The following is a 27,093-nucleotide window of genomic DNA, read 5'->3' as shown; positions in this document are numbered from 1 at the left end:
TGAGTTGTTTTCAGTGAATTTAAGAAAACAGATAAAACATCGATGGTATCCGTGTTTTGTTTTGTTTTGAGGTGACTCTAATTTAGGGGGGAAAAAGTGTAGTTTTACTGAAACTGTGATAAATCCAATAAAACTGATACTCAGCAGTTAGGAAAAAACAAAATCTCGTGCTGGTGTCACTTGGGTTGATATAAAGTTGATTAGTTTGCAGTTTTTAGACAAAGCCTAAATGTGTTTTTCAGCCCTGAAACTAAAGTTAGGAGTGCTCATTATGCTGGAAAAACAAAGGCCACGATCTTCAACACAGCCCTGCGTATTTTGAAGGCCTGTAACTGTAGGCATGGGACTTCAGTAAATATGGTAAAGTTATTAAAAACACAATCTTCATTTTCCCAAACTTGGTTGATTTTATGTTGAATGACTTTTTTTCTTTTAAATGAAAACGATTCACTGATGCAGTGAGATGCATCTCCAACTCTTCTGCTAATTTGCACATAGCTTTGCTACAATAGGCTCACCACTGCGCCCTAAAACAATGTGACACGACCGTCGCAAAAGCATTCAGACGGAAAAACCAGCAAACAAACCTCAACACCTCTGTTCGGTCGCACAGTTTAACATTTGTTATCCTGCCGTCAGCACTGTAACGGCCACATGTGGGAGCTACTTCTGCACACCCTAAATTAAAATTGAAAACATTTCACATCACAACACATTCCTTTAGAAACAATGAAAGCTTTATTTACAGTTTCAAATTTCATTTAGTAAACAAATATATACTATGTACATATTTGCAAAGTAAACAGTGTTTTTTTTTTCCTTTTTATACAACAATCGTTAAAGTTACCGTAAGTGTGGGTCAGATTGGACAAACAGTATATTTACACCCATAAAAGAATTGTACTAATTTTCAAGTGCACTTGCAGCACACTCACAGCACATTATTATAAATATTCAGGGAACTCTAATTCGACTTGTTAATATGATACTCAAACATCTTGTGCCTACTTTTTCATTTAGTTACAGAGATCAAACGGCAGGTGCTCCGTCTCCCTGTGAAGACCTCGGACCAGACGATAGGAACGACACCGCTACACCAAACAGCTTCAAGCTACTTGAAGGCTTAGTTAATCTACAGACTACAGCTGAGGTCTTAAGCTGTTTGGTCCAGACACACAAAACAATAAGTACAACCAAGTACTGCATAGTTACAGAGGGGAACTTAGCTTCCACCAACATACAATCAATTGAAGAGGACAAAGACGGAGGAGTCGCAATAAAGCCTTGCAGAAAACGTTTCTAAGATACTAATCATGTCACCATTACAGACCAGACTTAAATGTCATATAGCATGGAGAGACTGGTATCAAACGTTTTTGGTCTTTTCCTACATTATGTACAGTTTGAACATACACCTTAACACGTATTAAAACAGCATCAGCAAGGGGAAAAGGAAAAGAAAAAGACTCAGTTTAAGGTCACTTTAGCTCCAAGCAGTCAGTGAGAATTAACAAGCTCTCTCATACATGCCACAATGAGTTTCTACAGTTTGTTGGATCAAAGTCACACTGACAGTGGCACTAAAAAAAAAAAAAGCCCTTAGATACAGTCCTACGTGCTGAACCACATCAGCTCAATGACTCACACTGTGCAGCCTGTCAGCTTGAGCCACTTGTTCCTGATACAGTACATCAATAACATGACTCAACAGTGTCTATATGCACAGACACATGGGCTGGCCTGATAAGAAGCAGGTTAGACGCAAACATTTCCTCAGGCTGAGGCACAGAAGCAAGAGGAGATTTAAAAAACTGTCAAAAAAACTACACAGAAATATCTATAAGGCAGAAACTGAAGCACTGGTTAACTGGTCAGAAGAAGAGCAGCCTTTGTAGGATCCTTTATAAAACGGTAGTATACAGCAGTTTAAGGGAGACATTCGAAGAAAATAGGTCCAAATGATGCAGAGACATCAAGAAAGTCAGTTCGAAACAAACAACTCAACTTGAAAAAGGCACTTGAACTGAATATGGAGTTAGACTACTTCTGGCTACATTGTGATGCCTCGTTTGAACTGGTCGATGTCTTGCAGCGGCCGTGGTTTTACATGACAGGGTGTTTATTTTAGGGCAAATGTTATGCAAACAAACCTTTCAGAGAGTAAATAATAAAGAAACGAGAGAACCACGGGTGTTTTCTCCGATAAGACAAAGTAAATGGACCGTAGGATAGCTAAGGCTCAAATCCAGCATTTCGGTACTGTCCTGTAATGTAAGTGTAAAAACATCAGCCTACTGCAGTTGTTTGTCTTCCGCTTTCGTGCTACACACTAAAGTGTCGGTTGCGTTCACACCTACCACATAGAGAAACCAGTTGATAAGGTTTCTCTATGTGGTCAACACTGTGCTACAATGTGAACATGCTTCCTAAAATTAGCATACAGCACAGAAGAGGAACGCACTGTGTTGAACAACTGGACAGCTGTGGCCACAATAAAAAGTCACACAGTTTAGTCAAACAGTTTCAATCGATTATTAAGAGTACGACTTTAAATATTTAAAACACATTTCTCCATCTTCTTTGCCTGGATTCTCCTCCCTAATGTATTGCCATATTCACATTTTTTATTTGTGCTTTTACAATAATGTTAGACTCTCTTTACACAAAGTTTAAAGGAGCTCTTCTCTGTACGTTTACTTACAAGATCATTTACAATTCTGAATGTTCTTTGTGCCTCTAATTAAACATTTTCACGCAATAAATAATTAAGGAGGCAAACATGTTTCATAGACTATTTGAACTCAGCGGTCCAACACAGCAAAGTCTGTCCAGATCTGATCAGAGACCAAGTGTTGCAACTCCAGATTTGTAATACAGCACTGACTATTTAAAGTTCCAACTCTCTGCTTTAAAGGTGTTTGATAGTCTTTAAACTGTAATGGCTGAAATACTTTTTCATAGACAGAACGTGGAGCAAGCCTTTAGTAAACTTGCGGTCAAAGTAAACCATGAGCTTTGTGAGCCAAAGAGTTGAATTTTATCATTACTGGTAGGCAAATCACTTGACCCAAGTCCAACTAAGCAGGTGCTGTATTTGCCAAAGACCAGAAAGTGATCTAAAAGTCCCCGTAAACAAGCAAGAGCTAAAGCAGTTAAGGCAAACTTACAGAACCCTGCAAAGAGGACTGTGAATAAAAAGAGCTACAATTACCCCCCAGATCACTGGGTATGGATGTGAAACCTTCAAATTAAAGCTTAGAGTTGGTACTTTAACCTGTTTAGTTTCAATGTGCTGCATTACAAAGCCAAGGCTATAATGTATCACTGTCAAATCAGACTGCACTTTATATTGCTCATTTGTTATTCTATTACAATTTTTGAATCCACATATATACACATTTACCTAAAGATTTAACAATTCAAAAGAATTATCTACTACTGTTCTGAGTGGATGTTATTCCAAAGTCCACGACAGAACGATCAACTTAGCAGCATTCATGGACCTTCGCATGCTTGCAAATGGCACAGTCCATCTCATCACCACATCTACTCTCCAACTGAACAGTCTGCAAAACGGCCGGTCCAGGCGAGAGCTCAGACTCGTTGTGTTATGGTTTTAGAGGGCGGGATTGCTCAAGAGGCGTTTTAAGCGCGGCCGTTGTCGCTATTACAGTCAGCTGATGCGATTCAGCGAATGAATGTTGGTGAACTAAGGACAATTTGTTTAGCTGCGAGGTAATACTGAGACTGAAGGCATCAGAGGGTTGCTGTTGGCACATCAGCTGGTGGAAGCCCGAGCAGCGACAGGTTGGCTGGAGTTCACCGTGGTGGGGAAAGAACGGGATTGAGCTAGAAGTTGTAGTTTAAACCCAAGCAGAAAGCCATCAGGTTAGGGTGTCTCTGTTGGCTCTCTTGTCAGAAATGAGTGTGAGCACATTCACTGTGTCCTTAAGTAAAGAATCAAAAATGCTGTCTGCTAGCTGCATTTTGACAAACAGCTCGTCCTCGTCATAGTTGACCCACTGGGCCTCCTCCTCGTGGAGTTCCTGAACCTGAGAGAGAGAAAAACTGGTTTTACTACAGAAGCACAGTGACTGACAGCTGTCCCTATGACAAAGAATTAAGGATATATAGTAACGTGGTAATCTTACTACTATGTAAAGTAGTCTGAGGTGACAAACACTGTGATTGGCACCACACGAATAACATCAGAGACATTTCATGGAGCGAAGATAAAAAGTTAATGTTCTGTGTTTATGTAAAAATCACCCGTGTGCTGTTACTGCAACACTGACTGAATGTAGTTACTGCCTTCCTTCTTACATACAAGATATTTATAGATGGCAGTATTTGGTTTATCTGTTATCCTGGCTAAACATTAAAACATAGCATGATAAAGAGCTGAAAGACTTTACAATAATTTCTTTGCTTTCTTGGCAGAAAAGGGGAATAAATAAATTAAAAACAAATAAAACAACTGTTTGTTTTAAATATCTGCCCAAAACTTTTGTCCGAGCACATCTATCCATCTGGACTTTTCCTCTCAGGAGTCATTTCCATGGAGCTAAAAGGTTCCACTGTTTGTGTTTCCACTTTGGTGAAGGCTCATAAAGATTATTATCAAGTCAGCCTGCTGACACAGCTGTTACACACTGGACCGTGGAAAGCAAACTCTCGTTCACGTTCTCTCCTTATAAAAACTTAGCAATCAGTCTTACTACTTCCCCCCCAATCTCTTCAAACGCACATGTCTGTGTGACGGCCCGTACACAAACAAACACAAAGCAGCAACAGTGGACTCGCTGCTTATAACCTGCCCTGTGGTAACAAGCTGCACCTCCTCACAGAGAACTGGACCATAGCTACTGTAAAACAATCAGAGAGTCTCAATGTCTTTATTAACACCATTGTTTGGCTGACTCAACCACTAAAGCAAAAATTCCTCATCAATCCATTTTAACATCTTAACATCTCTTTTCTATTTATTCTATCTGGTTTCACATAGTTTCCTGCTTTTTTGTGGTTATCCTCTCAGAGGATATCCTCTCAGAGGATAACCACATTTTTGTATGTTCCCACCAGGTCAATCCCCTCATTTTTGATTGCAAAATGAAAATTAAGACCCCTAAAAGTAGAGCTTTCTCACATTTTCATTTTGCAGTTTTAAATGAGGGAATTAACCTGGTGGGAAAATGGTTCGGGCTTTCCAAAAACCATCTGACAGTTCCTGTTGTGGAAAATGGCCTGTGTGGAGCACTTCTCCTGTTTAAAATTGCTCCTCTTCTCTAGAGACATTAAATGAACCTGCACAGTATGAAGCTTTTCAGGCAGATTATGTTCAACTTCCTGTAATTTTAATAAATCATTAAAGACTCTAATCTGCAATGCATGTTTTCTTAACTCTAAGTAATCCTATTACCTCTTTAAAGCTGTTGCTGTTATTTAGTGGAAATAAAATCATTTCTCATGGTTCAAAATTTGCAATTTGTGTTTACTTCTAAAAATTATAAAAGGCAACATTTACAAGATGCTCCGTTTTGGCCACAGAGAAATGCAAATGGAATTCGGGGGCCTACCAGTATGTGATCGACTCTGTCCCGCTTCTTTCTTCCAAACTTGAGCATCTTCTGCCAGTCGTTCTTCTGGTTCTGGTCTTTCGTCAGACTATAAAGCTTCAGTACTTCTTCTGTGATGAATTCCTGAGAAACAGCATAAGGGGGAAAAAATAACATGTTAGGCACAACGCTGGATTTGAGTGACTGTAAAATCCTTATTAAGAATTTTTGATTTGGTGGTCAAAGGCCACTGTGACATAAAAGTAATGCTCATGAAAATGATGATAGAACATAAGTCAACTATGAAACAATTTCACAAAGATGTAATTATTTTATAGTCAAAAATATCAACAGTCAACATCACTACAGCATCATTATTGTCACTGTAACAGTTTCTCTCAGTGTTGCTGCCATCGTTCTTTTACCTGGATCTTCTTGATGTCTCCCGGTGTCCTGACTTTGTGAAATGAAGAGGAATTGACTCGACGCGGTTTGACCCACTGAGGCTGATTTGTATTGGGGTCTTCAGCATAGATCTCCTGAAGGATCTCCCACGTTAAGTCATACACAGCCTGAGAAAAGAGCACAGGTAAAAATATGAAGTACTGTATGAAATTTACATAAATAAAGCTTCTCAAGTAGAATAACCTCAATTTAGGTGGTTTAGCCCAAAGCCAGCTTTGGAACTTTAAAAAGTCATGTGTGAGTAAAAACTCACACATGACTGACATTTTCATGGGTCCACACTTCTTATTTATACCTTTCTGTAGCTGCGAATGGACAGTGACTCCTGGTTCTGGGTGCTGTCCTCTTTACCAAGGTATTCTTGTGAAGGTTGTGGACTTGGCAGCTGTCCATGAGTGAGCGTTCCCTTGTTCCCGAGGTCAAAGCTGTCCCAGAGCTCCCGTGTGGCAGCATGGACCATCTTCTCCACCTCTACAGCTGAGTGGGGTACCACCATGGCAGGCTGCTCAGGTAGTTTAGGAGGCAAGGGGAGAGGCAGCTCCGGTCTAGGTGGCGTCTTTACCTGGGGTTCTCCACCTGATGACGAACCCATTTCCCCCATAGCTGGGCCAGCTGATGAGCTAGATCTCCCAAATCCCGCTCCCAGCCGTGCCTCTTCCTCTTTGAGTTTCTGCTGTTTCCTGCGGGAGCTAAGGCCAAAGTCTTCATCAAACCAGTCCTGATCATCACCGAGGTCATCGAGCAGTTCACGGCTCAGTTCCAGCTCTGCTAGACGCTTGGCGAGCTCTTCTTGACCAATGGCTCCTAGCACTGGACTCTCCTGTGTTGAAAAAGTAAAAATAAAAGAAGGACAACATCAACATCATGCTTACATTCAATTCTAGATTTGCATAAATATTAACATCTAATTGCAACATCACACCACGAGGCCTACAATAAGTTTCGGTTTTGCATTTTAGTGTCAATTTTCCTTACAAATATTTCAGACACAAAGGCTTTCAGCACAGACCACCAAATTCAATGAAGTCTGTCAATATAAAGTTGGACTTTGGCTGAACAAATCCAGAGAACAGGCTCAAATAAACAAGTCACTATCTTGATGTCATCACTGCCAGTGGTACCTTATTACAGTTTAGCTGACTGCTTTGATCTTATTATTATTTTTATCCAGAACTCATTAAAAAACAAAGAAGCAGAAATTAAATAATCTGCTATTAAACTGTTAGAAATAGACTCACTGGTCGGTTACACAGTTCTGGAGAGGACAGTTCCTCCTTTTCAACTGGGAGAAAGAAGGGTAGATCATCTTTTTGATCCACTGTAGATTTCCATTTTTCTTCTTCTTCAGCATTTTCACCAAACAGGTCTCCATTCATCTGGTTGGCAGCTTCAATCTTCTGCTCTTTCGCCCTTTTAATTTCAGCACACTGTTTAAGAGCGTCTTTCACAAAGTTGTTGACAAGCCTGTCTGCAACTGTGTCCAGCAAATCCTTGCCCTTTTCTTTCCTCTTATCATCATGTGACTCTATGTCTTCTTTTTCAACAAGGGCTGTAATCTCCTTTTTACTCTCCATCACCTGACCTGTTTTATCCAAGTCAGAGATGATGAGAGTGTGCGATGCATCTTCAAAATTCAACATCATGTCCTTAATGTTCTCATCAGAAAATTGATGTTTAGATTCTTTGTGATGTTGTGAATTGAGGTGGGGCCTGTCGCAATGTGGATCCTGGCTCTTGAGAACAGAGCCATCAGTTTCCTTCTTATCATTTGACCCAGTCTCCTTGTGAGAGGTCTGTTCATTTTCCCTGTTGAGATTTTCTTGCATTTGGAAATTGTCTTCCTTTGTTTTAGGTTCATTTCTACCTTTATCTGACAAGTCATCAAAGAATGAGTCCTCATCTTCTGTGGTATCGGTGTAGAGCTCAAACTTGTCCGGGAGGTGTGTGATTTTGTCTGGTGGAGCGAATATACCATGGCGCTCGTCACACTCAAAGTATACTACTCCATCGTAAGTGCCATTGTTGCTCCCTTCAGACTTGTCCAGCTCAACACCTGCCCAGAAACCATTGGCGAAGCTGGTTGGACCTTTGAATCGCAAAGTGCCGGGCTGAACACCACCAACAAGAACTCGGTCTCCAATGTAAAAATCCGGCATTTCATCTATAACAGGAGAGAGGGGGACCTGCAGAGAATAGATGGTTGGTGAGTGTCTGGAATTAAAGCTCTCATTGTCCCGTTTAAAATCTACTGCCTGCTTATTGAGATCCAGCAGTCTTACAGATTTATGGCTAGGCACACTGATGCCAGAATGGTGACTCAGATCTTCAGCTATTTCTTCCTCTACAATTTCATCTGGGCTGTCAAATGCCAGGCCCCTGCTAGATGCGTCTTTTCTTGAACCCTTGATTTCATGGGAGGAAACGTGGGAGGTTTGAGACTCAGCCTTGGAACTATGATGTTCTTCCTTGGATGAAGAATCCACTGATGACTCAAAGTCATCGTGATAACCATCTGCTACTGGAGAAGCCTCAGTATCTTTTATGGAAGCCTCCTTCATTGAACCAAAAGCATCTGAGTCTGGGGATTGGGACTGGTCAACAGATGCAGAGCTGTAGTTTTGATGCGGTGAGGTTTTGAGGTCCGCTACCGCTGAATGTGGCTGACTAGAGGCAATAACGTGTGGCTGTAAAGGTTCCTCTACATCAGATACTTCACTCTGCTTCATCTGATTTCCCTGTTCAAGGCCAACAGTTGATGAATGTTGTTGTTCTTCATCCACAGAAGAGGAAACACATTTAGATGTAGGCAACCTCTCCTGACAGTCAAGTCTGTCTTCATTTTCCAGTTTTAGAAGATGCTGAGTTTGTTCATCCTCAACTCTGGAGCTTATTTCCACCTCCAGCTCTTCCTGAATATCAGATCTATAATCAGACACAATATTCTCATCTGCATATTCTGACTTGTCTTCTGTGGAGTGCTGCCTAATAAGATCTTCTGTAGACTGATGATTCCTCTGTCCTGAGGTTGGACTTTCTGGGCTGCCGGATATTGCCACACCCGGAGTGACTCTTTGAGGCACCTCAACAGACACGTCTCCAGGCACTGAAGTGGATCTACTTAGATGTGGCTTAGGAAAGGCATCTGTCATAAGAGTGGGGAGAGCCGCATTATTACTGGAAAATATTTGTGAAAACACATTTTGAATAAACACTCCACGTAATCTATTTATTATAATAAAGTATTTATTATGATGACTTTAAAACACTCACGATGATCTAATGATGCATCAGTTTGTGTCCTTTCAGACTCTGAGATTTTGATGAGTTCAGACCTGAGAAACAAGCATTTATTTTTAACTGCACATCATTCATTTGAAAATTATGTAGAAAAATATCATTATTATTCTCTGTACCTGTGTGAAGATGGAAGATGCTCTAAAACAGAGTTGGACTCGTTGATCTGGGAGTTGGTATCAAGTGTTGAGTCTGGCTCTTTGTTAAGGTCTGCCTTAGTTTTCTCAATGAAGTTGTTATAGTTCTGTAAAATTAAAAAATTAAAAACACAAGAATGATAGCAGAGATAAGAATGAGAATCTGTTATTAAAAAAAAACCTCATCTCTTTCTCATACACGCACAAGTAAACGTCCATAGAAGAAAAAAATTATTCAAATCTAACTGGATGTTTAAATGTAGTTTACACATCATGTTTACCTCCAGCTGTTTCAATAGACTCGCCTCCTCTGCCTTCAGCCGCTCCTTATGTCGCTTCTTCTGCTCCTTCTTTAGCTGGTAGGCCATTAGCTTACGTTTTTTGAGTTCTTCCTTGAGCGCCTTGATACGGCTCTCTATGTCACTCTGGTCTGAAATGGTTTCTAAAGAAAAAATGTACATGACAAATCACAACTACAATGTGAAAATGGTGCCAGACCTCTGATTAGCAATGGGTAATCCAACCTTTAGCCCACTCAAACACTAACACATTTCTTCGGGGATTACTGTACATTTTCTTTACCAGGAATGTGTGAAGTTCATTTCCATAAACACACTGAACAAAAAGAGTATTGAAAACATTTAAAAAGTGACCTGGAAATGAATAAAGCACACTCAGCCACAACACGAGGCCAGCACAACAGTTTGCACTGGTACGATAAAGTGCAATGCAAAGAGTTCCCGTCTCCTATCACACAGTTAAGCTTGTTAGGGAGCAGGGAAGTGGTTGCATAATGCATTTCTGGCATCATCACATTCTTCCTGCCTACACAGCGCCAGCAATATAGCTGCATTATGTCAGCTGTCTGCTTTACCCATCCTTTCGTCTCTAAAAACTGTCGGGAAGAATTTCACACTCCAAAAGCGTTATAATCTCAGCGTGGGTTTTGCACACTAGTAACTCACCAGACTGTGTGGCCATTGGAGGGTCGGTGGGCTGAGTGCAGGGGCGGATAAGTGTCCGGGAGGTGGAGCGGAGCTGCATCTTTGTTTTACTGCTGCCCTCTGAAGGAGATGCAGCAGGGCTGTGGTTGCCTTCAGGAGCATTAGACTAGATGGGAAGACAGAGGAACACTACTTCAGGACATGACACATGACATCACAGTCAACAGATGGTATGCTTACATTAATATTTTACAGTCACAGTAAATTAAGTAAGGCTTAGTGAACCCTTTTCCTAATCCTCAAGAAGTACAGCAGAGGAAAAAATGCAGCTATAAGATTCTTTCTCCTGTACAAAGATGTGTGTTCATTTTGAAACAGGTAAAACCCAAAAAACTACAGTGAGTATCAAAGCAATTAGTTGAAACAATAAAATACAAAAAGTTAAAAATACAAAATCCATTACACGCAGTTGACTTGTAGGTGACTGTGATGCTGAAGTGAAGTCCTGGGTGTAATTTGCAGGGCTGCCCTGGACAGAGGCCAAAGTTATTTCAGAGACTGAGGCAGGCGGAGCCGGTCCCTCCGTGTGTATACTGGACTCAGGTGTCACTGACGAACAGTCGCCCTCGCTAACATCCTCTGAAAAATGAAACAAATCAACATTGTTATGTATTTTACTCTTACTCCCACACCACACTGTGAATGTTTTAAATTCCATTATGTTGTTATTTTCCGGTTAAACCATGTTCTACACTTGAAAATAAGAAAATTCGTCAGCTTCACCTTTCTCGCTGTCAGTTCTGGGCTCTGAGCTGCGGCGGTGACTGAGGTGGGAGCTTATATCAGAGATGTCCTTTTCCTGTCCCTCTGACACGTCAAGATGATTGTCCCGAAGTGTTTTCTGGTCCCATGCAGCCAGGGCCTCTTTCTCCATCCTACGGACCTCTGCCTCCTCCTTGTCCAGTTGCTGCTTCCACTGTAGCAGCTCTTCAGCGTGGTGACGTCTTTGCATCAGCTGTTGTTCTCGTTTGGTCAGGAACCTACAGAGGTGGATGGAAAGGAAGAAATGGGAAAGAATAAAGTGATGAAGAGAAAGTGGAAGAACGGTTAAAAAAAAAAAAAAGAGATGAGGATGGCAGAGAGGAGGAAGATGAAGAAAGAGAGTTGAAGAGAAGCAGTACAAATACACTGAGCATTAGAAAAGGTTAAATATGACCTGGCAGAAGCAAGCAAACCCAGAATCACCTTGACATTCAGTTATTACTGCAAACTCAACTCAAACTTTTGTCCAGCGCACACAGAATTAAAACACACATCCCACACATGCCCAGAATAATCATCCAAATACAGATATGTACAAGTACCCATTATATACAATAAGTGATGAAATGTCACTTAGGAGAAAAGAGGAGAAGGAAAATAATAGTAAAGATGTCAGATTCATGCATCAGATTCAAACCCAGGGAACAATAAGCATAGTCTCACACACACACACACCTCAAACACATTAAGCAGTTTAAATATGATTTTTTAAGTCCTAAGAACAGACTCTTCAGTCTCCGAGTGTTCCTTTATGTGCCTGTCTGCAATTACTGCACCTCCTTATATATCAGAATAACAACTCAAAGAATAGTTTTGTTGTCTCGCAAAGCAAGAAGACTGTTTAATTCTTCAATTCAATGTATATCAGGGACACTAACACATACAAATATCTTTCAAAATAAAGTGCAGTCAGGTATAGCTGTTTTGTAATATGGTCTCCCACAGCTATGGGTGCCATTACAGTGCAGTATTATTTAGCCTTGATCTAATTTAGAAGCCTTTCTCTTGACCTAATTTATACTGATGACAGCCCAGATACTAAAGACCGAGACTGGGGAGATTCTTTAGTGCTTTCCCAAACTCTATTAGAGCCAATGACCATCTGTACTTATTATCCCATCCTATGCAACAGTTACATAATAAAAGCGCTAGTTAAGATTTACTGGGCTCATTAAAGAGATAAACCACTCCATCTCTGGTCTTTTCTCTGAAAACTCCTTTACTTCAATGTCACTGTGCGGTTTCATTTCTAAACGTTTTATTTTGATAACTAGGCTGCAGCTCTCAGCTAGAAGCCACAATGTAAAGAATAATTTCCACTGCAAATTTCGCTAATTCATTCCAAGAGGCAAGAAGGAGGGAGGGAAAGAGTTGTAAATTAAACATGACACAAATTAGTGAAATCCCAGTTTTAAGTCTGAGATTCCCATCCAGCAAGGAAGGCTCCTACTAAATAACATAACCTTTGACCATCGCAAATCAAAAGGTTTCTATTTCCCAATTTTCCCTCGTGTTTATTGTTTTACACTCGACCAGTGTGCTTTAATACCTTCTCTGGTAACACTGAATTTTTTTGTCTTGCTGATGCCACAAATATCAAGGACTAGAAAAAAACATGTTTAAGGTTAGCTTATTTCAGTAAAGCAGCTTTCCTTGGGCACTTTAAGCTTTCATCCAAACTTTGCCCCCACAAAAAACCCCATCCTGAAAGTTACAAACCTTGAAATATCCCAACAAAGAACCTCAGACATATCAGCACACATCACTCACCATCCCACCCCACCAAGGTCCCAGTGCCAGTGGACAAACACAAGCATGTTCCATGGGGTGGGGGTGGAGTTGAGGCAGGGCAGGGCAGGGCAGGGCTAGGTGCATAGGTAGAGAACACTGTACAGTACCTGACCAACTGGTTGTAGATAAAGAGCCTGAATTTAGGGTGAAGGTTGGGAAGACAGACACTGAGGGAGGCCCAGTGATGGGCCGTGAACACAGAGAAGAAGTAGTGGACAGGAGAACAGTGTCTACAACACACAAGCACGCACAGACAAAGTCAAAAGAGCCACACAAATGAGGATACATTTACAGCGCACACGCAGACACACGTACGTAATGTAAAGAAAACAGAACAAGACGCAGAGGAAAGAGACAAGCAGAGAGAAAGGGAGAGAGTGATATGAGAAAATGTAGTTTTATTGCACCCGAGGTGTCAAGCTGTTACGTTTAAAGCACTTCTTCTCATGTAACAATCCTTTTATCAACATTTGACTCAGTGTGTGTGTTAAGGTAACCTTGGGGGTTTGTCAGGATGTCATTACTGGCTAACCTGCTTACTGAGGCAGTTATGGCAAACTAATCTGTAACTATGACAGTCAAACAAATTAGTGCTGGTTAACACCGTTAGGTGAAGTTGTTACTGGGTATTTTTGGGCTGTAAAGGTGCAATTGCTTTTGCCATTGTTAACAAAACAGCAGATTTGGAGAACAACAGGGAAAAGGTCGTCTAAATGATCCGATTATATTATTCTATATTACCTGCCTGAAGCCTATAACACTATACAACAAAACCACAGTAAAACCGCTCAGATATTTTTTGTTGTAAGCATTTATTTGAAGAATTGAAGCCCTAAAAATTACTGAAAAGGGGTAATGGAAGGCTGGTCTGTCACTTATACGCAAATTATAAATCCCAGAACAAGTCACACTTGTTTGTACCATCTAGATTTGAAAGGCTCTGCAGTCAGCTGACCAAAGCTGGTGACCAAGTTTAAAGCTTTAGGTGACCTACAGCTACTGCAAGCCCATGGCCAATATGAGAGTCATTGGGTGTAATAAACTTCATGGAATACACGGCATACATATAACTGAATGCTGCAGTGCTAAGGTTAAATGGTACTGTAAATATTTAGGGTGTTTGATTATTGTCTGATGTTCTTTCTTTCTTTCAAACATATCAGTAGGAGAGCTTTTTACAAAGTAGCTTATATAAATCGAAACTCAAAGATGTACTAAGGGAGTGTGTGGCTGCTCGTCTAAGCTAAAGAGAGCATGCTTATTTTCAAATCCACAGCACTTTAAAACAGCAAGAGAAGCACGCTGAGCAGCAAGAGAAAGATGCCACACTGTTTCAATTAGTGCTAGATAAGGTCTCCCACAGTAAATGTACATCTATGCTTTGTATCCTGTCAAACTAGAATTAAAAAGAGGACATTTATAAACTACGATACCTTTTCTTTTTAATGAAGCTATGCTATCCAAGAATATAGCACTAATGGAGGGATGTCTTTACAGCCACATACTAAAAGCAATTCAGATTTTAATCAAAGTAAAACTAAAGTTAAGTTGAAACATAAATGAATACATGAAGTCTTATCATTCAGTGGGAGGCTTGTCAATAAGGAGACAGCCAAGCCCAGTTAATCCATGAAGATTAAATTAAAGTCCTTACTTTTCATCCATGTGAGAGCGCATCTTCTTGAGCTTCTGCATGATGCTGCTAGTCTCACTTCCAGAGACAGAGAGTGAGGGAGAGGGGCTGCGGTTATCATCAGCATGCCTCATATCTGGGGAAGCTGGCTCAGACCCTGGGGTTTCTGACACCGGGGTCTCCTAGAGGATGATCGACATACGCAGAAAGATTGAGAATTAATAAGGGAAAAAAGAAAAGAAATGAGCACACCAACATGTCTGGTTAAATGTACGCTTTCTTCCTGTATTTATTCAAGACTACCTGTCACGAACAAACCATGAACTGAACTGAAATCGCCTTAATTCGCTGGTTCTTCTACAGGAGCTGATAAATGACTGAGCTACTTACAGGAGGCGCTTCAATCCCAGCACACTTGAGACGTTCCTTCAGCCTGAGTGTTGAGTTTCTCATCCGTTCAATCTCCTCCTGCTGTTTCAGCAACAGCTGCCTTTCCTTCCTCGCAGCTTTGTTGGCCTCCTGAAGTCGCCTGATCTCAGCCTGAGAAAATGAGCACAGTGAGAGAGAACACTGCTTAGTAGCAAAAGTTAACATCACAGCATTCAGTGAAGCTCCCTCAATATAACTGTGCTTTTGCCATCCCCAGTACCTGCTCCTGCTGTAGCTTTAAGAGAAGGCCTCTCTGCTTCTTCCTGATTGGTGGCATTTTATCATCCTCTCCCTTATCTCTCAGCTTCTTTTTCAGGTGCTCTAGCCAGGCCAGCTCTGTTCTGGTCTTCTCCTTGAGTGCTTTCTGGCGAAGACGCAGCAGAGAGCTCTGGTGCTGCAGTCTTACTTCCTCATCTTTCATGTACTGGCGAACCATGTCCATGGTGAACTGGGAAAAGCTGTCCTGTCCACCAGAGAAGGCTATGTTTGAGTCCTGTGACTGCAGGAGAACGTGAAAATGAGAAGACAGTGAGATTTAAGAAGGGACAAAGAAGGAAGAGAAACCATAAGTTCAGTAAAGAACAGATAAAGAACAAGTAAAAAATGATTTCAGTTATATAGCTGCATCAACTGATTGTGCTGGCCAGTGTTCGGACTCTCACCTTAAAAGAATTGTGCAGCCCTGGTCCTGAAACCAATGTGCTGTGATTGGCTCCATCATCCTCTGACTCCTCATGGTGGCGGGATTTTTTCTCCATAGTTCCCCGGCGATGTGCCTCCGATGGCAGAAGAGAGCGGAAGGAACGCTCTTCTATCTCGTCTTCTGTCATGGACTCGTCAAACTTGAGCGAGTACTCTGTGGCCACTGATGTACTGTCTCCTGAAGGGGCAGAGACCAAAAAAAAAAAACACTAGGGGTGAAGTTTTGGGTTTTTTTAGATAAAGATCAAAGGTGGGCATCATGTTTTTATATTTTCCTCTAACAGTGATGATATCAACATCTGACTGTTGACACGGGGAAAAGAAAAAATTTAAATGCATTTCGAGTTTTTAACTTTTACCTTTTTCATCCAGTACAGATGGAATACTGTCACTGCAGATGGAGTCATTTGCTGCTGCTGCTAGAACTTCCTCTTCTATGGAGCTGCTGGCTGCTTCCTGTTTTGGCCTTTTCTCGAGTCCACTATTCCTCCATTTCCCCTCTATGGCCTCTTTTTTCATCTGCTTCTCATGGTTTGATAAGTGATGTGATGGGCTGTGTTGGCTGCTTAAGGCAGATCCACTGAGCGAAGGGAAAAAAGGCATATTGAGTGGGTTTGTTTAAATTCGTATTCCTCAAATATAATGAAAAAAGAAAAACCTGCAGACATGGCACTGCATAAAGAGACTGACTGGTACCTGAGATCCGGTTTCCTGAATGATAGTGAGTCAGAATGACTCGCGCTCAGTGAAGACAGCGGCTCCTCTGACCTGGTCCTTCTGTTTGATGGTTCACTCTGAAAGCTGTAAGAGAACAAGATTTTAAATTTAGGCCTTCGAGGTAAAAGGGTTGACAACACTTGGGTTGTTAACCCTAATGCATGTCCAACTAGTTGTTTAACATTATTAGAGATAGGCTTGGCTGTGAATATCTGAACAGTTCAAAGGTGTGTCCAATAGTGAAAACTCCACCAGTTACGGCTAGCATGTCAAAAGTCTGCCACAGCTTTGCAGAGTCATGTAGATAGATAGAATTTTTATTTGGAACATAAAAATATAACTGAAATAACAAGAGAAAAAAGATTTTCAAAGTTTTCATGTATATATCCATGTCTATAGAATGTGTGTGCTCGATAAGGAGTAGGATGAAGTTTATACTTTTCCTGTTCTACCCCCTTATTTTAAATTTCATTGCTTACAAATCCATATCCAGAATTCGACATTATTTGATCCATACATGTTTAACTATGTACAAGTCTAACACATGAACATACACAAATAAAACCATTTTCATCACGTAAACCATAACAACAACAAACTACATTTTTACATAAACTAAGCACCTTGTGTTTGACACCAGCTTAATGTCTGAGCTTATTTTATATCTATGTGACAAACACCTTAATGAACACTTAAGCTTGGGGTACTCTGAACTTGATCTGTAAAATAGATAAAGGCCAACACCTCATGTGATAACATGAGGTGAAGGGTAATCTTCAATTCGTCAAGCGGTTCCCTGCAAAAGCATTTTTGCTTTGCGTGCCCATCGCTGTAACGAAGGATATAAAAATCAGAAACTGACAGGAAAGTGAGTGTGATCGTTTGGAGTGTACCTGTCAGAGTCTACGTTATCCTGTCGATGCTCCGTCGAGTAAGTGTCATTTTCTTTTCTTTGCTCCACTGTGGAGGAATCAGTGGCAACAGGAGGGACAACCACAGATCCTGACATCTGCGACCGGACTAGTTCTGTCATCTGATGAAGTAAAACACAATAAGGCGATCAAAATGTATGAGCTCGTCACTCTTAGGCTGGATGTTATGCTTTTTCTCTTCTTCCACTTATTTTTTTCCTTTACTGTTAGTCAACAATCAATCAACTTTTGCTGTACAATTAGGACACAGGCTTTTTCCAGGCAGGGAGGAGGGAACTGATTGCTAACCTCTTTGATGTGTCGGGCAGCATCGGCTGTGTACTGCGCTGCCTCGGCCTGTTGAGTCATCATCTTAGTAGTTGATTCCTGGAGGCCTCCCAAAGTCACTTTTTGAGATGCTGCCAAGGTTTCCTGCAGTTCTATATGAGCCTGGACAAAATCATATACATACATATACATTACACAAACAGAAAAGCAAAGCACTCATATGTCGGAAATGAAAAGGTTATAAAGCAAAAGTTGAATCTATTATCCACAGATACATAAACATTTTGTTGGTTCTTGTGAGCGGATTGTGTGCAGTACCCGGGCCACTCTCTGCCTGTTTTCTTCCAGCTGTAATTTTGTCTCAAGAGCTTCTCGTTCGGCCTTGATCTTCAGCTCATAGAGCTCACGTTCATGGCGCTGCTGCTTGGCCTGCAGGGTCAAAGTTCACAGAGTAGGTCAATAAAGTGTAATACAGTAAAACAGCAGGTAATATTCTTGTTTTCACCACAGCTGGTGTTGCAACTAATACAACATTTAGAAATAAAAAGAAAACTTAAAGAAAAAGATATTTAAATACTGACCTGTGTTCAAAACATCAAATCATATTTCATGAGTCAGAAAGATTATAGAAACTAAGTAATTTGTAATCCTTTGAAACTTCTGATAGGTAAAGATTAATGTCACAGCTAATATATATTGCCGGCTCTCTTCCACAGCATGTCTTTATCCTGTCTTCCTTCTCTCACCCCAACCGGTCGCAGCAGATGGCCCCGCCCCTCCCTGAGCCTGGTTCTGCTGGAGGTTTCTTCCTGTTAAAGGGAGTTTTTCCTTCCCGCTGTTGCCAAAGTGCTTGCTCACAGGGGTCATTTGATTGTTGGTTTTTTTCTTTCTTTATGTATTATTGTAGGGTCTACCTTACAATTAAAAGCACCTTGAGGCGACTGTTGTTGTGATTTGATGCTGTATAAATAAATTTGAATTGATCTGAATATATATCATCACATTAGTATTTCATAGGAAACATCTCCTGCTTTACCTTGAGCATTTGGGCCAACGATGCACTCTCCTGCTGTGCCATGGACACACCCATTAACCTTTCCACATCCCCCAACTGTCTGAATGACTCCTCAATTGAGTCCAAATAATGGAGTTCTGCTGCCATACGCTGCTGCAGGACACCAGGTGAATACTGTAGTTCACCTGGGAGAAAGGAATGAGACGAAGGGAGTTAGACATAAATAAAAATAGATAAAATAAATAAGCAAAAGAACTTTATTTTTACCAGTGGACTTGGTCTCTGCTCTACCACCAGGAGCTAAAGTGCCTGTGTTCTGGTTGGATGCATTTCTCAAAAGCTCATTGGGAGATTCTACTGTTGGAGGAGACCGGGGGATTGGAGAACTAGTAGAGGAAACCAATCTGGACCTGCAATAACAAAGCGATGAAACATCATCAGTATATGGGGTTTGTAAATGTAATAGTTAGCAACATGTTTTAATACATTATTTGATACAGAAGTGAAGTGAAAATAGGAAGTGTGAAAAGCATGTTATATTTCACAAATTGTTGCAAAACTGACATTATGAAACTGGCATTACATATACAAGATTGTATAAATATTTAAATAAGAGTTTCAAATATTCACTAGAGCATGTTTTACAGAAATGGTTGCCTATTCTGAAGAACAGGAGCAGAATGGCAAAATGATAAAGAGCGAGACAGCCTGGGTCCTGCAAAGGTTAGAAAGTGAGAAAGAAAAAGCGCTGCTGTGAGAGGTCAGAGTTATCAATTATGAATAGTTTTTTCAGAAAGAAGGAGCGTCTAAAAAAATAATAATACTTTCTAAATCTGCACCAAAAAAAAAAAAAAAAAAAAAGCAGACAGTGGCATTTTTTTCTTTGATCAAAATCTGCACAATAGCATGAAAGCATCTTGTCAAAAGTCAAAATACTACAGAGGGTGACTTCCCTTAAGAACATTTTTAACTGTTTTTGTCTTACAGAGTTAAAGAAAAAAAAAGAAAAGTGCATTATTAATAATAAAAAAGTTTATAATTCTCTCACAAGTTTCTTCCTTTATTGTGGAAGACACACAGACCGTGCAGAATCCCAAGAATCTGCCACCTGGGCTTTGGAGTACCATTAGGGGGCTCAAATATCACTGCTGCACAGTGGGATTAGCAGGGAAAAAAAGTCTTTCCTTCTCTCTGGGAGCAGGCCCAAGCGGTGGTGAAGCTGAATGACCCGATCAACAACCCTGTGGGCCTCCAAAACAAAATAAGCAGTGTTTTCTGTCTTGGGTTGAACTACAGTGCGGTCCTGTTGCTGGGCACTACGCGGCTGCTTAAACCCTCAGGCCCTCAAGAGAACAGCAAACCACAAGACTGCTTAGACTGGCAGCCTCAACTGAGGCTCCTCTAAGTGTAGTTTAGTAATTAGTCATGCTTAAATACATTTACTTTTGGTTAATAAATAACAGTATATGCCAAGTGGAAATTTCAGAGTGGTTGGAACAGCAACAACTGAGGTTGCCTAGTTCAGAAAATATCCAAATTATTCTTGAGTGCACATTTTTAAGAGAATTTTAGGTTAGTTTGGAAATACTCTGGGAAGCAAACAGTGTAGCTGGTGTGTGGCTTCCCAGGTTAATGTAAATTTTACTTCATACTTGCCCTGCATCCAGGAAAAAAATAAATAATTAAATGTTTTAATTTATGAAGCCGGACTGCATCCAGAAATAGAAAAATATATTCATGCTGTGATCCTAAATGAAAAATATATATAAATACACCTATAACCTACCACTTTCAGACAGCAAATAGATACGTCACTGTAAGCCAGAAGAACCCCCACGACACAAAAGCAGTGTGGCATTAAAGCTTACTAAAAACCAGGGAGGAAGGAAATACCAGAGATAACTGAATGCGAGGGCAACGTAAATTTGTATGAACAGTACACACCATTCATCCTGCTCTCAAACAGTTCTGCACATACTTCAGTTGGATATCTTAGAAATGATCTTAACAGAAAAATCTGCTGATTAACATATCCGGTGACATATTTGCAGCCTTTATAGCACTGAAATAAGCTTACTGTTGGTGAGAATGGCCTGAAGCTTCCCCTAGTGTGTCATTAGAGTGGACACTCTTGGCCTGGGTATGGGAAGAGTTTTTGTCCGAGCCTCCCTTTCTGGATTCAGACGATAGTGCTTCCGAGGGTGGAGAGCAAGAGCTCCTCTGCTCCTCTACAAGAGTGGTGTCACTCTGATCTGATACTGTTCCTGCAAAGAGACAAAGCTTTGTTCTATTGCAACTTATGACTTCAAAGACAGTTTAACTGAAATTCAGTTAATAAGCTTAAATGTATTAATTAAAAAAAAGTTTACAACCTGGTCATGTCAGAAAATAATCATTACAAAAATTAAAAAACAAAAAACTCACCTCTTTTTCTGGCAGAGTGCCTGGAGAGGGGCGAGGAAGCAGGTGTTGAACCAGAGGAAAGATGCTGAGAGTGATTGGATGACTGAAAGGATGAATGGTGGGAGTGACTGCAATCTGTACTTTTTTCATAAGGTGACCTCCTCATCAGTTCTTCAAAGTGATTATTCACACTAACAAAGAGTGCAGAAAGAAATCGTGAGTATTGGACTTCTATCAAGAGCATATCTCCATTCTGAGTTCTGTTCACTCAAAATTTACAGAAATACATTTGTTGAATAAAAAACCCCACAATACAATCAGACACAACACCCCACTTCCTCACACATGACAACAGTAACATGTTGTCTTCTACTATAATACATGGAAATATGGATAACATGACTTCAATAATAAGGATTCTATTTATCAAGTCAAACCTTTGTGAGGACACACGGATGACCAGTTTTAAATCAGTTTCAGGGTCTTTGATACGACACATACAAAAATAAAGCAAGGAAACAAAAGTGATCCTGAAAGTTGGTCTTTACTCTAAAAAGGAGGACAAATGTTTGTATCTGAGAGGGCTGGAGAAACCATCCATGTGACATGAATGCCACCCAGTGGTGACTTTGAAGACGTCTTCAGTTACCTGGGGGAATTGGAGCTTCTCTTTATTTGCCCACTGGCTTTGCTGCTATGTGACGATACAAAGTCATCTTCATAGACTGCTGCGTCTCCAGGTCCATTTCCAGAGGCCACAGAATGGGCGGAGGGAGAATTCCTCTCCACATTTCTATCACTCACTAAAGAACAAGTTGGAGACAGAACACACACGACCTTATCTAAACCGACCGCTAGTGTTTTGCATACATTTATATGACCACTATGGTTTTCATATTGAATGCATCATGGGAAGCTATTATATGCATACTCACACGTGAACTCACCTTTAACGTGGCTGTGATGGTTTTTAGTGAAGATGTTGATTACACTCAGAGGGCTTCCTTTGTTCAGCTCTTCCCAAACTGCTTTGTCCCGGTCCTGCTGTGCAAAGGATAAGCTGAGGCCTGAGCATTTCTCTGCTTCCCGCTGGAACTCCATCAGTCGCTGGTAATCCTTTCTTTGACGTGCACAGTAGTCCGCCGCTTCCAGGCGATCTCCTGGTCTAGGTACATAATTATATCTAGAGGGGTGAGGAGGACTTTGCTCATCCTCAGAAAAACTCCCTTCACTCAGAAGAGGACCCTCACTAATAGATCCACCACTCGAATCATGGAGATCTGTCCTGTTCTCCCCCTCGTCCATGATTTGTTTCCTTTCTGATATTTTATTCATTCTTGCTTCCTTCTCCAAGCCATTGACTAGCTTCCCCCTTTCTTGTGTGTAGCTGTTAAAGATGGGATCGATTACATCAACAGAAGTCTGTTTACCATTCTTCAACTTCTGCTCCCTGAAGGAATGCAGACTGCCTGCTCCTGGAAGAGCTGTGCCATTGTATGAACTATAATTTGTGGTAGTCAAAATCTTCTGGATCCTCAGAGCCATGTTATCTTTTTCTGTGTCACGTGCTGCCGTTCCTGCCCATCCATCGACAAGAACAGAGGGCCTAGGGACTAAAACAGTATCCATATCCAGTGATGTTGCATTACCGTAGTTGATGCCTTCCCCAGCAAGCTTCCGTGCCTCACTTTCTATGCGGTTAGAGAGGGATGCAGCTGTGGCCTTGATGGCTTCGATGCGGGACATTTTGGACCGGGACCTGCCGGAAGGGGCTGTGGCTGGTCGCAGGGTTTTCATGCTGTTACTAGCAGCCACTTCTGCCTCTATTCTTAAGAGTTGAGAGAAGAGACGGTCATCGTCCGATCCTTGAGCAGTGCTGCTGGGTCCAGTCAAAGGTCTAGCAGGTGGGTACAAACGTTCTTGATGAGGCAAAGGGGCAACTCCAAGGTCAAGATCAACCCTGTGACAAAAAACTTTATTTAAAATGTAAGAAGACAAAAGAAGACTAAACATATTTAAGTGCAAAACCCATGGTAGGTAAGGTAAGCAAATGGCAAAACTTCCACAGACAGTAGTTATGGTTTACAATTAGTTTCAAAGAGTGCTCCACTTCATGTTTTTAATGCAGGGAAATGCAGCCATTCCAAACAATCATCCTGCACTTTGGTGGTAATCGATGGTAAAAAACTGATAGCAGGCTACGAGGCTATTTATTTCCAGTCACTTATAGCAGATGTTCTTTATCGTGCACTATTTTTGTTTGTTCCTGTAATAAAACACTCGCGGGTTATTGCATGCGATGCTCATAAAACCAAACATCTGGATTTTTTTCAAAAGCCAGATGATTTTCTAGTTATCAAACAAAGATCATTTCAAGAAGACAGAAGACTGCATGCACCGGCAGGTTGTTGTTGTTGTCTATTTGTGTTGAATGTAGTGAGCTTGTTACTTGTGACAGGGGTAAACACAGTTTTGTACTTGGGTATGAGCATGAAAGTACCTAGTTAATGGAGGTGGTGGATGATCATTCAAAGACCTATCACTGCTTGATGGGCTCTGGGGTGCCTCTAGTCGTTTGTTCTCTTTGTCCGACTCTCCCGAGGGCTGGTACATCGGTCTCTGTAAAAGATTATATCAACAACACTTATTTTCGTTTTATTTTTCCACTACATAAGTGATCATGTCTTTGTTTTTTTGATCCAATGCAGTTTCCATGTTTATATAAATGACATTACCATGTTTCTGTGACTATACTTACCAGCTGAGTAGAAGGAACTGCAGGGAGTGTCTGCATGGCCCCTTCGCCCAGCTGGGCCTCCTCCATCAGCAGTTTGTTGTAGGTCTCTTGTAGTCGCTTTTGTACAGGGGCCACAGGAGTCTCAGTGGGGATTGCCACAGTTCTAGCAACCTCTCTTTGCTTCCTGTAGAGCTCCTGCAGTCTCTGGTGTCTCCTCTCCGATTCCTCCCTCATCGCCTTCTTCTCGTCCGCCTGACGCCTTTTTCTCTCTTCTTGTTGCCGGGCAATGTACTGGCGTACTGTATCTGCATCATAGTGCCTTTTCTTGTGCTTTGCGTCAGTTATGTTGGTAGTTTCTGGACGATGTGTAGTGGGGCTGGCACTGTGACAAACTCTCGATGAGCTGTTTGCTGCCGCAGTAGTTCCCCAAGTAGAGACGGGCGTCCTTGTTCGTGACCCTGAGCCCCCTCTCCTACCACTGCTGCTACCCCGGGACCTTTTTCGGGCCCTCTCGTCCTTCTCAGCTGCTTTGCACTCCAGCTGAAGGTCATCCAGTATTCCCTGGATGTCTGCTGACAACAGGTCTGAGCTTAATCCTCCTGCAACCTTGTCCTGAGGGATAGATGTTGGTGTGAGGTGGCTTTGTGATTGTCCCTGAAATCCACTGCACGGCCGCTCTGTGCTGTTTGGACGTGATCGTCGCTTTGATTCTGAGCGTAGATCTGAGCGGTGGCGGGAATCTGGTGAATATTACCAGAAAAGCAGATATATCAGTAATTCATTCACAATGTAAACAATGACACACACTAAAACAATGTGTGTTGTTAAATGACTTCAACCAAGAAAGACTCCTGTTTAATAATAAGTGTAATATCAACTTGAGCTTTTATGCCAATAAAATGAAATATTTTATGATAAATACCAATAAAAACAGGTTCATCTCAGCTTGAAAAAAAGAGAGATCCTCCAACATGTGACTGCAGCTGATTAAAAATTCCTAAGCTGAAGCATCAGACATACGCATATGCATAATAAATGAGGCTTAGGGGAAGGCTTGCTATGGCAACTCTAATCTGGGCCAAATCGAAGATTCCCATGTCGTATCTAATCCAGACTTTTTTTTGTTAACACTCCCCTGCTATCCCCATGGTACATGCTGCATGCACTTGGGTCAGCCTCTGGAAATCAGGTCATGTCTTGTGCATCCAACCAGAAAAGCCAGTCAATTTCTATTCCTTCTGGTCAGTGGTGGCCAGTACAGACACAGCTAGCAAAGACAGAGTGAGGTGTGGCTTTATGTAAGTGTACTGCAAGTGTGCAGCAGAAGCTATGGACTTCATTTAATGATCCTTTGGCAGGCTCTGTTTTCTGCATTGCTGTCAGATGTTCCAGACAAATGAAACTATATGTCTTTGAATTTTCTTATAATAATTTCAAACTACTTTATCACAGGTAATAGCATCGAGAAATGTCTATGTATTTCAGGAGTTAAAAGGCTTAAAGCGGCATAGTTAACACAGGCAGATTTAAGTAAACTGAAAACAGTAGATTTTTTTTTTTTTTTAAATGAGGAGGTGCGAGAGGGTTAAGAATCTGGGGTACAACCTATTTTACACTTCAGTTATTCTACAAGCAACTGCGTAGAGTCACACTGACACGCTGTGGGTGAGTCTTTAATGTTTAATAGACTTCTAATGATCTTTTCTATCTCTATGCTATTCAATGTAACTCCTTTACTGTTAGGTAAGAGCTTAAGTTGCTGTGCTCACCTGTTCGGCTCAATAAGTCAGCCGCATGTGGACTGTCCTCCTCTCTGGGCAGCTTAGGAACTGGACCTAGTACCATCTTCACCAGCTTCTGGCCCTCTCGCCATGATGCAGGGCTGATCGCTGCAAAGTAACAAAGTTCACACGTGAGACTGTGTGCTGATGAAGAGCAACTCAGTATAGTTGCTCTTGGCCTCATGAAACATAAGCATCTATATATCCACCACCAGAATAGACACACAGCTAAGAGAATGAAAGACAAGCAGCAATGTGACTTTCCTTTACTGGGATTTAAATGATTATTCAATCAAATACTATAACAATTAAAAAAAAGCTAAAAAGTAGGCAGTTGCTCTAAGTCTATTTTTCAAATCACTTAAGTTGCTGTGTGGAAGAGTCGATGCACCAAAGGAACAATGAGTGCAGAATACTGATTTTGCAGTACAACCAAATCCCAAAATGGATATTGTCCTCCTTGCCTTTAGTGAGTACACAGCAGGTACAACACTCTCAGCACAAAAGCAATGTCCCTCTATCTGAAATCTCTAGAGCACTCTCCACTCTGCATTCTCGTGAAGAGCAGTTCCCGGTAATGAAGCTGCACTTCTGCTCACCCAGCAGCTGTTTGTGCAGGGTGAAAGAGCACACTGAACCTGGCCACAGATCTAAGAGGGCTATTTATAGAGTTGTGAAGGAAAGAGAAGAAACCACGAGACCAAAGAGAGCTAGAACACAAGATAAAGATCTTTTACGGCTTTTAGGGTAGCTTGACTCTGTTTTGTTTTTTTTCAACATCATTATTTGTTTTCATTTTTGCGGTGGAAAAAAGAGGAACTACATGAAACAGGATGCCAGTTAGAGTCAAAAAGCTGAAGTTGGTGTCTTAACCTTTAGTAAGCTAATTCTGCACCAACAGCTGACAAATCAAATGGCCTATACCTCAAAGCAAGATTAGTAGGTTATCCATACCATAATGTAGAACACTTTTAATGAGGATAGATTAAGCTCAAACGGTGACCAATCAGATCTCTTAAAACAAGAAATCACACAAAAACCAAACATGTACACAGGAGTCTATTATAAAGAGAGACATAATGAACAGCAGACAGACAGATATGTGACAGCTGAGACAAACTTGTCTGTCCCACCCTTTCAGTTTCGCGCTGACGAAAGAAAACTTCCTTCCAAACCAGTTCTCTGAAAATGTTGCTGCCTTTACATTCTTGATTCATTACAGCAGCTGAGAATACCACCGGAAGATTTTACCATGATAACTGTAAATTAAAAAAAAAAAACCAAAGTGGCACATCCTTTGTCACTAGAAAAATAATCATTTAGCACTCTTTGAGTAGTAATAGGACACTTTGGTCAGGCAGACCTTAACATTACTTTCTAATTATTGAAGATGGATAACAATCAGACACGTTAAATATGTACTTTTGATGGCAACTTGTTGAGGGGGTGAAGCTCTGCTATGATCAGGT

General features: G+C 41.1%; 1 protein-coding gene across 2 annotated transcripts in view; it reads right to left on the bottom strand.

The window, feature by feature from the left end:
- Nucleotides 1–729: 729 nt before the first annotated feature.
- The window catches only part of cep350 (centrosomal protein 350), a 32,762-nt gene continuing 6,398 nt past the window's right edge, over nt 730–27,093 (bottom strand). The window contains exons 9-38 of one of the 2 annotated variants that reach the window (XM_063467952.1): nt 25,613–25,732; nt 23,865–24,583; nt 23,607–23,725; nt 22,054–23,066; nt 21,756–21,909; nt 21,128–21,297; nt 20,781–20,967; nt 18,971–19,113; nt 18,725–18,888; nt 18,007–18,117; nt 17,710–17,850; nt 17,383–17,522; nt 16,469–16,573; nt 16,132–16,352; nt 15,733–15,950; nt 15,291–15,569; nt 15,032–15,181; nt 14,663–14,823; nt 13,116–13,238; nt 11,179–11,435; nt 10,859–11,034; nt 10,417–10,561; nt 9,733–9,893; nt 9,434–9,558; nt 9,291–9,352; nt 7,259–9,162; nt 6,316–6,840; nt 5,981–6,127; nt 5,577–5,699; nt 730–4,052 (exon numbers count right to left, since the gene is read on the bottom strand). In XM_063467952.1, coding sequence (XP_063324022.1) covers nt 3,885–4,052; nt 5,577–5,699; nt 5,981–6,127; nt 6,316–6,840; nt 7,259–9,162; nt 9,291–9,352; nt 9,434–9,558; nt 9,733–9,893; nt 10,417–10,561; nt 10,859–11,034; nt 11,179–11,435; nt 13,116–13,238; nt 14,663–14,823; nt 15,032–15,181; nt 15,291–15,569; nt 15,733–15,950; nt 16,132–16,352; nt 16,469–16,573; nt 17,383–17,522; nt 17,710–17,850; nt 18,007–18,117; nt 18,725–18,888; nt 18,971–19,113; nt 20,781–20,967; nt 21,128–21,297; nt 21,756–21,909; nt 22,054–23,066; nt 23,607–23,725; nt 23,865–24,583; nt 25,613–25,732 — 8,231 coding nt within the window. In that variant the 3' untranslated portion in view covers nt 730–3,884. The remainder of the gene's footprint in view (nt 4,053–5,576; nt 5,700–5,980; nt 6,128–6,315; nt 6,841–7,258; nt 9,163–9,290; nt 9,353–9,433; nt 9,559–9,732; nt 9,894–10,416; nt 10,562–10,858; nt 11,035–11,178; nt 11,436–13,115; nt 13,239–14,662; nt 14,824–15,031; nt 15,182–15,290; nt 15,570–15,732; nt 15,951–16,131; nt 16,353–16,468; nt 16,574–17,382; nt 17,523–17,709; nt 17,851–18,006; nt 18,118–18,724; nt 18,889–18,970; nt 19,114–20,780; nt 20,968–21,127; nt 21,298–21,755; nt 21,910–22,053; nt 23,067–23,606; nt 23,726–23,864; nt 24,584–25,612; nt 25,733–27,093) is intronic. The other variant, XM_063467953.1, reaches the window with a different exon arrangement.

This window comes from Pelmatolapia mariae, linkage group LG23, assembly GCF_036321145.2.
Source record: "Pelmatolapia mariae isolate MD_Pm_ZW linkage group LG23, Pm_UMD_F_2, whole genome shotgun sequence".
NCBI classification, from domain to species: Eukaryota; Metazoa; Chordata; class Actinopteri; order Cichliformes; family Cichlidae; genus Pelmatolapia; species Pelmatolapia mariae.
This window is presented reverse-complemented; position numbering and strand designations above follow the sequence as displayed.